Source organism: Lycium ferocissimum, chromosome 12, assembly GCF_029784015.1.
Source record: "Lycium ferocissimum isolate CSIRO_LF1 chromosome 12, AGI_CSIRO_Lferr_CH_V1, whole genome shotgun sequence".
Classification (NCBI taxonomy): Eukaryota; Viridiplantae; Streptophyta; class Magnoliopsida; order Solanales; family Solanaceae; genus Lycium; species Lycium ferocissimum.
In genome coordinates, this window is record NC_081353.1 from 41,499,975 (window position 1) to 41,509,993 (window position 10,019).

Genomic DNA, 10,019 nt, shown 5'->3' on the forward strand with positions numbered 1-10,019 from the left:
AAACTTTGACCAACATTTTGAGATCTATTTTTTCAACATATTGATATGAGAAAAATTACAATTTTTAATACTTTTCGTGTAGTTTTTAAATATCTAAATTATATTTTTAAAATATTCATTTAATTTAATCCAATTTAACTTGTCAAATTGTTCAACTTGACTCTCGAAAAGCGAAACAGGACAACTAATATGAAACAAACAGAGTATTCTTTTTAAAACAAATTAAAAAGAAAGTATAACACATAATAAGTATAATAATTGAAATAGTGAAGAATAGTTTTAATAATTAATATACTAGTTCGTTTTGTTAGGTCATTGGAACTCGGAAATTTTCAATCTGGTTATCAAAAAATTGTAGCAGTGAAACAAAGAAAGGAAAGCAAAGAAGAAAGTTTGGTAAAAATGCAGAAAGTGGTAGTGCTAAAATCAGTGTATCGTTCTGTATGTCGCAGATCCTCTTCAGCTTTCAAGTTTCCTGCTGCCTCAAACTCACATCGCCAACTTCATTTCTCAGCTAACATTTTTTCAGCTACTCCTACAACCCCTTTTCGTGGTACTAACATTTTACATCTCTTTTTCATGTATATCTACTTTAATTTAATGTCTGCTTATATTCCCATGTTCTTGAACATACCCTAATTAAAAAGATCCTATTTTTCAGCTTCAAATCATTTTTTTCTCTCGAGTTGAGGGTCTATCGGAAACGGCCTCCCTAGCCCCCACAAAGAGGTAGGGGTAAGGTCTGCGTATATCCTAACCTTCTCATACCTCACTTGTGGGATTACACTGAGTGTGTTGTTGTTGTTGTATTTTTCAGCTTCTCTTAGAAACCCTTTTCGTGGTACTAACATTTTCATCTGTTTTTAATGTATTTCAATATCTGCTTATATTCCCATGTTCTTGGACATAACCAATTAAAAAGATCATATTTTTATTGATTTATTCTGCTCAAATTGGTAGTGTCTAGGCCTTTTTTGATCTATTTATTGTGAGAAGTTGAATTTACAGTCCAAATGGATGTTCTTGTACATACCCAATTTAAAGATCCTATTTTTATTGATTTATTCTGCTCAAAATGCTAGTGTCAACGTCTTTTTTTTTTTATCTTTTTATTGTGAGAAGTTGAATTTATTTATAGTCCAAATGGATGTTGAGGATTTGTATAGCTGATCGCGAGTTGTTTGAGATAGAGACACAGTCCAATTTGATGTTGTTGTTAGCATCCCCGTATTTTTCAGCTTCTCCTAGAACCCCTTTTCGTGGTACTAACATTTTACATCTCTTTTTCATATATATCTACTTTAATGTCGGCTTATATTCTCATGTTTCAAATCATTTTATTTTTCTCTCAAGCTGAGGGTCTATCGGAAACAGCCTCCCTACCCCCACAAAGGTAGGGGTAAGGTATAGGATTACAGTGTGTTGTTGTTGTTGTTGTATTTTCGTGGTACTAGGATTTTCATCTCTTTTTCATGTATATGTACTTCAATATCTGCTTGCATTCTCATGTTCTTGTATATACCGAATTTAAAGATCCTATTTTTGTTCTGCTCAAATTGAAAATGTCTAGGATTTTTAATCTTTTTATTGGGAGAAGTTGAATTTATAGTCCAAATGGATGTTCTTGTACATACCCAATTTAAAGATCCTATTTTTATTGATTTATTCTGCTCAAAATGGTAGTCTCTAGGCCTTTTTCGATCTATTTATTGTGAGAAGTTGAATGTATTTATAGTCCAAATGGATGTTGAGGATTTGTATAGCTGATCGCGAGTCGTTTGAGATAGAGACACGGTCCAATTTGATGTTGTTGTTAGCATCCCTGTATTTTTCAGCTTCTCCTAGAACCCCTTTTCGTAGTACTAGCAGTTTAATCTCTTTTTTCGTATATGTACTTCAATATCTGCTTATATGCCATGGTCTTGGATATACCCAATTTAAATATTGTATTTTTGTTCCTCTCAAATTGGAAATGTCTAGGCTTTTTGATCTTTTTATTGTGAAAAGTTGAATTTATAGCTGAAATGGATGTTGTTAATGATTGGTATAGATGATCGCGACTTGTTTGAGATTGAGACATAGTCCAAAACTCCAAATGGATGTTGTTGTTCTTAGAAGTTGAATCATTGTCTACTTATGTGAAGAAATAATGGGAAATAAAACAGCAGGTACAAAGATGATCTATATCCCCTTTTGGAGACTGGTACGATTCACTTCAACAATTTGCTTGTTAAGTGTATATAAAAAGATGGTCCATAACCCCAAGAGTGTGGCCTAGTGGTCAATGAAGTGGGTTGAGAACCACGGGGTCTCAGGTTTGAATCCCAGCTGATACAAAAATTATTAGGTGATTTGTTTCCATCCGTCAAATCTTTGGTGGATAGAGTTACTTGATACCTATGCTGGTGGTAGGTAGCAGGTACCCCGTGGAATTAGTCAAGGTGCAAGCAAGCTAAGCCCGGACACCACGATTATCAGTAAAAAAAAAAAAAAAAAAAAAAAAGGAGGGCGGCAAGTAATATTCGAAAATGATTGATATAGTAAACTCTAACTAGTTTGTAGTAATAAATAGCATTGTTTTTACTGTAAGAAATTTAAGGCTGGTCCAAAAGGAGCAGAACGGATATTTAGGATTCATATAGCCAACCCCCAACTTGTTTTAGATTAAGGGATAGTAGTTGCAGTCAGAAGTTGGATCTTTGTCTCTCTATTTGAGTTTCACAAAGTATAGTAGGTTTCAAGCTCATATAAGAAGTAGGGTTGTTTTAGGTTTCAGCCTTTCAGGGCAGCATAAAATTGTCAAACTATAGTTCTTATAGGAAACGCCAACTAGTTTAGGATTGAACCACAATTGGATGATTGAAGAAATTGAATTGGTGGTTAATTTTCAATATGATATTTGATTGGAAGGGATTTCCTACGAGATTATGGTGCAGTGCTTATGATTTGATCGTAATATAAAGGATCTGAAGTCTGATTTTACTGATTATTAGTTTTTTCTTGCTATGAGACACATTACTCATATGTTTGCTCGGGAATATGAAAAAGGAATTTTAGTTCTCCATCATTTGTTGGCTCTTGTTTTCACTTAGATTAGATGTTAAGATATTCTCATTATGTTTAAATTTTCTTAATTTTGGGGTGCGCAGTAGGCCCATGAATAGTGGGAGAGGGGAATGTAGATGAGGGGAATGAAGGGAGGTCGTTGCGCCTAAATGATGCAAGGTGCGAGTTGCAACTTTAGAGTACAACTTTATCCCAATTCCTTTCATGTTAACTTTAATAGCGCTGGTTAAGTTTAGGAATTCATCATTTCTCTTTTGTGGTTTTGTGCTTCTGCTCCCTAATTTCTGATTGTAGCACGCATATTCTTCCCAAGTACAAATCCTGATTGAGCTTATATAATTTTGACAGTAGTTTTTACTAGTTTCTGCCGCAAATATTTCTCTAAGCATGGCATTGTCCTATTGCAGAAACCGCAAATGTTTTTCTGAGCATGACCCACCACAAATACTTAGGTTGAGTTTGTCCATAGAAACCAAAAAAAAACTTTTTTTGGAATTTTTTCATGTTAACTTTTGTAGCGCTGGTTAATTTTAGAATTCATCATTTTTTTGTGTTTTGAAATATAAATGTAAAAAAGTGATTGAAAATTTTTGAAAAACAAGTTTTTGGAGTTTTTGGAATTCCGGAATACAACTTCATTGTCTCTCTGAATTCTTATGGCAAACGTCCTATTGCAGAAAAAAAAATCCGCAAATGAATTTTTCTATGGACCAAACGCCAAAGTCTTGAACTCTTGATAGGCTTGAGTATGGTTTCTGTAAATGTTTAGCTCAGTCACCTTGTGAATTGTTATCTCAATGGGTGTGTGAGTGATAACTGTGGGTGTGTGAGAGATATTGAGGGTCACCACAACCTCATTGACTCCCTTTGTTCCACCTTATGTGACATTATTACTATTTGGAGAGTCAAATGAGTTTTTCTTTAACCATTTAATTGTTAACTATTCTAACTTATAGTACTTTTTATGTAGTTTATAAATATGTAAATTTTATTTAAAAAAAAAAAAAAATGAAGATTCTATGTTCAATTTTTTTTTTTTTGAAACTGGTAATGTTGGATTCTATGTTTAAATTCACACCGGAATTAGTCAGTTTGACCCGCATAGTGCGAAGTGTGTCGCATAATGTGGTGGAGGCCGGAGGGAGTAGGATTTAACTGGGTAGGATGGTCCTCAATGCTTGCTTTTCCTTAAGTGTTTCAAAAGCGTAATACAAAGTTTAGATGTGCAAATCACGATGCAGCTTGATGATTACATGTGAGGTAGTGTTTATAATTTTCTGGATCTTACTTCACTAATTTGAAACTAAATAGATTTTGCTACACTCTAGAATTGCAACATCCTTTGACAACGGCAATAGGAAGCACACGTTCTTTTTGTGTGGATTTGACCCACATGCCTGACATAAAAGATCCAGAGGTCAAACGAGCTTTTAAGGACTTAATGGCTGCAAGCTGGGATGAGCTTCCAAATGCAGTTGTTGGTGATGCAGAGCATGCATTGACTAAAACTACTGATGACAAGGCTGGTCAGGAAGCTTTGATTAATGTTTTCCGTGCAGCAGAGGCAGTAGAGGACTTCACAGGGATTCTCACATCTCTGAAAATGGAGATTGATGATGCGATCGGTTTAAGTGGTGAGGTAAGAGGAGTTTATGAAACTCCGGACTTCGTTTGCATTTTCTCGAGTTCTTAACCATTCGATTATTTATATTGCTGCAGAATGTGAAGCCTATGTCAAAAGAATTCTCTGATGCATTCCAAACAATCTTTCAACGTTACACCACCTACTTGAATGCTTTTGGGTCAGAAGAGGGATACTTGAAGAAGAAAGTTGAGATGGAACTCGGGACAAAGATGATACACCTGAAGATGAGATGCAGTGGCCTTGATTCTGAATGGGGAAAGGTACGATCTACTTTTCAGCAAGTCGGTTCCGCATATTTCAGTTTTATATGAATAGGTTATGACTTTGTCCAAGCAAGGGGGAAGGGACACCTAAGTAATTTAAGACAGTCAAATAATTCTTCTAAAGTTGTGGTCAAGTAATCCTTTTTATTTTCCTTTTGGATTTGTTTCAATAATTAAGAGTCCAATTTTTATACAGTGTTAGCTTTTGTGTTTCATCCATTGTGCCTTCAGATTATTCTTCTGCGTATAAGGTTACTATCCAAAATTTAGTTTAGAAACCTCTGCTGACTTACGAATATATTTTGATAGAGTGGGGTTCAGTTTCTTCTGGGAAATTAGTCCACTGACCATACATGTTTCAAAATGTTCCAGAATTGTGTTGCACTTCACTATTCTAACTACTTCTGCACTTCCCTGACCAAAATCTACCACTCTAAAGCAAATAAACCATTTGGTTGTAAATTGTGATTTGCTACTTGCTTGCATGAAGTGTTTCAAATACAAACTTCCATCATACTTCATCGAGTACCACTAATGAGAAAGTTTCTATAAAATACAATTGACATTGTTATGGGATCTCCTGTATTTTTGATGTAACAGTAGCACTATAGAGAATATGGATCAATCTCTGGATTCTTGTATCTGCTGGGAGGGTAGCTTTGTTGATTTGGGAGTTTTGTTTTGTCCTATATTGGTTTGTACCATCTTGGTACTTTATTATTAAAATTTTGCCTTATCAAAAAAGAAAAAGGGATCTCCTGAAGAAATTACTTTTTATCATTATTTGTTTCTCGGAGTGATTTCTACCTTTCTCACTCCAGGTTACAGTTCTCGGAACTTCGGGACTAGCTGGTTCCTATGTTGAGCAAAGAGCATAAGCCTTCAGTGATGACAGAGTCTCAGAAGTGTTTTCGCCTTTATGTCACTTGTGTAAGATTTTCCTGGAAGAGAAAAGGTAGTCTTAGATAAAACAGGTTGCTAGCAATGTGATCCGTTAAGTTTTCCTGGAAGAGAAAAGGTTCTTTAATACAGGTTTTATAATGTGATCCGTTAAGTTGCACTGTTCTTTCGCAAGTTTGATAATGTCATAACAGCAATAGTCAGTTGATACTGATCCTAATAATTTCTTCAAGAAGATAGTTTCCTGAGTATTTAGAAAGATAGGGTTGACTGATGAATCAGGTTCACTGTTTTAATTTTTTATTGATTGGTTATTGCACAGGGCACTCTGTGGGAGCCAGTTCACTTTTATCTCTTTTTTGTGTTCAATTGAACAAACTGAATGTGAAGATCTTTAATTGAAACTAGTGTGGATAATGATTCTAAGTATGCCTGTTGCGAAAAGTGAGAGATAAGAAAAGGGACCAGTGAAAAAAAACTTTTGAACCTGCAAATTATATAAAAAAGAAAGCTTTGTGAATCATGCAAAGATAGTAGCCATTATTAAAGAACATAGTGCATAAATAAACGTAAGATCAATATCCTTTCTCCATGGAAACAGTAAAATTGCTTCGGGGAATTGATTTAAAATGCCAGCTATCATTGCATCTTAACCATTCTAGCACTCTTACTCCATGACCAAGAATCAGATGGTGATTTTGGCAAAGGTGGAAGTAACAAGGATTTTCGGTATAGACCAAATGGCCATCCTTCACAGTGAGATAATTCTTGGATAACAGAATGCCTCCAGGGACCTTGGAAGTCAATCCTGTCTAAGCTTGAAGAACTTGAAAAGATCGTCTTAGCTGTGACAAAATCCTCAAAACTTGTAGCACTTGAGCAGGGAGAAAGACGACTAGCGACAGAGTAGAAGTCTTCCCTTTCTTCCTTTTCTTGATCTTCATTTTCCTCCTTCTTTTGTCTTAGTTTTGCAGAGATGAATAAATCTCCTGTTGTTGGAGAAAAAGCCCAGGTAAACTTGTCAGTTGTGATGGTTGTCTTTCTTCTGCATTTCAACTCCATGTATTGACTTATCACTACTGATATAAATGCCTGCTGATAAAACCGCGAAACAGTTTTCAGAAAAATATGAGCAAATCAGCAGTTAATATCATTGAACTTGGAAGAATTACATGGCTTTAAATGAGTACTTCATCTTCGTCATCATAATAGTAAATCGGATCATCTTTTTCTGGACATGATTGTCTTCTTTTCCGAAAAGAATAGCAGTTGGCAAAAGCATTCTTCAGGGTTGAGACAAGGAATTTGAATCTCTTAGAATGATTTGTAGACTCTTGATTATGACAGAAGCCCATGTTTATACAAGCTGGAAATTCTTGATGAGAATTGTAGGTGAAAAGATGCTGCAAATAGAACAGATTCTTTGTTAGGCATCTAACTCATCTATCATCGGATTTCCCATTTGAAATTCCTGCTTGAAAGTGGTCTTCTTTTTTGAAAATCTGAGGTTTTAATCTTTCAAGGTGAAGACTTCAGTAAAGGAACCTGCAAGGTATTTTCTGAAGCTAAAGCATTGGACTTCTGAATTTCTTATTGCATATAGTCATGGGCAAGATGCTAAATTTGTGGTGAATTGCTTTCACTTCATCCTAAAGTTAAGGGGGGAAAAGAGGACATTTTACCAAATAATGACCACTTGCAGGTCCATGCATATTTCTTGACTGGAATAGGGTACAAGAGAATTATCCTTTACCTTTGATAACTAGACATGTCTACACATGCAGCTTTACAAAAATGTTGGTTTGCTGAAAGTACTCGTTGACATGGATCTTAAAGTCAATATGTTATTTCCATGAACGCCCACTTGAAATTTTTCCGCCTAAGAGAGAGCTCGAGGATCACTACTAGAAAAAGATGTTTTTCCCACCGACATTCAATAGGCAATTTGTGCTATAAAACATGATTTGCCACCTCATTCCCATCGAACCAGCCCACTGGGAAAACGCATGGTGGGAAACAGGTTCCCACTGAAATGCTGAGAAACTTTCTACTTTTTCTGTGTGAAAACACTACTATTTAAGTTTTTTCCACCGATATGCTGGACATTTTTCAGTTGGGAAAATGGAGATTTTATAGTAGAAAATAAAGTGGCGAAGGAGTGTGTAACGCTGCACGTGCAAATTTGCCAAATAGTTCGGCCCAAATCTTGGAAAAAGCTAAAGAACGTTGATTGATGAGCTTGCTAAGTATTAGATAGTCAGTCCGGTAAAGGTTGACCAAGCCAATTATGTTTAGCTTGTTTAGCTGGTCTATTATATTGGATGATGGTTAAAAAGTTCCGAGACTCGCTATTTGAAAGGAGGCTAAACCTAATCGACTCTTAACCTCCGCAAATTACTAGAAAGTTGGATGACGTTAGACTCGAGACATAGTTCGACTCTCACCGGGCAGAGAAAGTACTACGTTATATTATTATGAGATAAGAAGATGTGACAATTCCTTGTTAGGTTATGTGATTAAGTGTTTACCCCTGACGTGTATAGTCTGATATGATTTTGAAGTGTATAGGAAGTTTGGGGTTAGTAATTAGAAATCTTGGACAACAAGGAGAAAGCCCTAAGCAACAATCTCGTGCGTAGTGGCGGAGCCAGAATTTTCACTAGGGGGGTTCAAAAATATGAAGAAGTAAATTCACGAGGAAATCAAGAGGATTCAACATCTACTATATACACATAAACAATAATTTTATCCTTGTATGTACAATGTAATTTTCTGCCGAACCCCCTTACCCCTACCTGACCCTGCCCCTGCTCGCGTGAGTGAAGAAGGCAATGCATTCGTTTTGGTAGTTGCACCTCTCAAAGAATCAAAAGTATCATAAGCTATTTTAGAATACAATTACCAGACAAACAACAACCAGGACCAGGAATTTGAGCAACCGGCAACTGTATGTTCTACATTTCTTGTTTCTAGCATTTCCTAAATAAACTTAGACCAGTTGCTGCAACCTATGGCTTCAACAAGTTTGAGTCTTCTTAATAAAGGGTCCAAAGGGTAGTAGAGTGAACTGATTCAAATGCTTAAACTATATACCGACTTTGAAAGGACAATGAGGAACAGAAATTAAAAAGATCGATTTTCTTGATTGGCAACCTACGTAAACTAAAGCGTCCACTTGCTTTAAAGTAATGCATCTTACTTTAATTATGTCATCATCCTTCTCAGATACCATAATAAGTCAACTAGTTCTATTTAAACACAATTCAGTACTTCCAAAATTAGGATACCAATGTACTACTATTTGTTTTCTATATAAAATCACGATATTAGACATTCTCTAAACGGTCTTTGACATATAAACAGCATTTGAGTCCTTAAATTTAAGGTGCATTTGGTGCATTTGGATATAAATAATTGAAAAAGTGTTCCTGTCATGTAGCCTACAAAACCAATAAACCATTTTAGAATTTGAAAAAAAAAAAAAAAAAAAGAGGGACCAGCAAATTTCCTACTTCCAATGTTTTCTTGTCATTTCAATTTCCAACAATGTAGCAAAAATATTATAGAGAAAAACGTTTCCAACACAGACAATTACAAGTGAACATCTCTGTGAAGCCTAGGATCACCATTAATCAGTAGGCGGACTTTAAGTGAGCAAGATCCACAAGGAACTAAAGGAAGCACAATAGATGCTGGCAATGATTGTATATGGAGTTATATATTTGATTCCCCACTTCTCTCAGCACAATAATATCATTCTTTAATCTATTTAAATGAAATTGACATGATTAAAAACTACATAATTTTTCTTTAAATCAAAAATTTGCATAGTAAAAAATATTTAAAAGTAAATAAACTGTTTAATTGTATAATACTAATAGTATCATTCTTTTTTTAGAAAAGGAGTGCCATCTTTTCTTTTCTTTTTTATATTACATTGGGATCAAGTGGGTGCAGATGCAACTATTTAGATGCGGGTTTATTTGATTCAGTATTTTCAACGCAAAAGATAAATTTATGTGTAAAAGTTCATTAAAATAGCAACAACATCAACAATATATCCAGTTTATTCTCACAAGTGGTGTCTACAGAGGGTTGGATGTACGCAAACCTTACCCCTATCTTTGTGGGGGTAGAGAGGCTAT

General features: G+C 35.2%; 2 protein-coding genes across 6 annotated transcripts; one reads left to right on the forward strand and one right to left on the reverse strand.

Moving 5' to 3' along the window:
• Nucleotides 1-286: 286 nt before the first annotated feature.
• LOC132039869 (succinate dehydrogenase subunit 5, mitochondrial-like) lies at nt 287-6,229 on the forward strand. Of its 4 annotated transcripts, XR_009410506.1 has the most exons (5): nt 288-553; nt 4,395-4,705; nt 4,786-4,971; nt 5,796-5,957; nt 6,014-6,229. XR_009410506.1 is itself a non-coding variant. In XM_059430413.1 (4 exons), the coding sequence occupies exons 1-4, from the start codon at nt 403-405 to the stop codon at nt 5,575-5,577; spliced, it is 651 nt and encodes a 216-aa protein (XP_059286396.1). In that variant the 5' UTR covers nt 287-402; the 3' UTR covers nt 5,578-5,766. The 4 variants fall into 4 exon arrangements, 3 of the variants coding, with proteins under 3 accessions (XP_059286396.1, XP_059286394.1, XP_059286395.1); XM_059430413.1 differs by lacking the exons at nt 5,796-5,957; nt 6,014-6,229 and adding an exon at nt 5,575-5,766 and having other exon boundaries at nt 287-553; XM_059430411.1 differs by lacking the exon at nt 6,014-6,229 and having other exon boundaries at nt 5,796-5,975.
• Nucleotides 6,230-6,360: 131 nt separating this feature from the next.
• Nucleotides 6,361-7,467, reverse strand: LOC132039870 (uncharacterized). Of its 2 annotated transcripts, none has more exons than XM_059430415.1 (2): nt 7,065-7,467; nt 6,361-6,966 (listed from the first exon to the last, which is right to left on the reverse strand). In XM_059430415.1, the coding sequence occupies exons 1-2, from the start codon at nt 7,227-7,229 to the stop codon at nt 6,514-6,516; spliced, it is 618 nt and encodes a 205-aa protein (XP_059286398.1). In that variant the 5' UTR covers nt 7,230-7,467; the 3' UTR covers nt 6,361-6,513. The 2 variants fall into 2 exon arrangements, with proteins under 2 accessions (XP_059286398.1, XP_059286397.1); XM_059430414.1 differs by having other exon boundaries at nt 6,361-6,969.
• Nucleotides 7,468-10,019: the final 2,552 nt, after the last annotated feature.

Excerpts from the sequence above, each read along its gene's own strand:
- LOC132039869 (XM_059430411.1), top strand. The coding sequence starts at position 403 with ATGCAGAAAGTGGTAGTGCTAAAATCAGTGTATCGTTCTGTATGTCGC. Across the intron at positions 554-4,394 it reads TCCTACAACCCCTTTTCGTG|AATTGCAACATCCTTTGACA; the intron begins GTACTAACATTT and ends GCTACACTCTAG. Across the intron at positions 4,972-5,795 it reads TTGATTCTGAATGGGGAAAG|GTTACAGTTCTCGGAACTTC; the intron begins GTACGATCTACT and ends TTCTCACTCCAG.
- LOC132039870 (XM_059430414.1), bottom strand. The coding sequence starts at position 7,229 with ATGGGCTTCTGTCATAATCAAGAGTCTACAAATCATTCTAAGAGATTC. Across the intron at positions 6,970-7,064 it reads ATTATGATGACGAAGATGAA|CAGGCATTTATATCAGTAGT; the intron begins GTACTCATTTAA and ends CGGTTTTATCAG.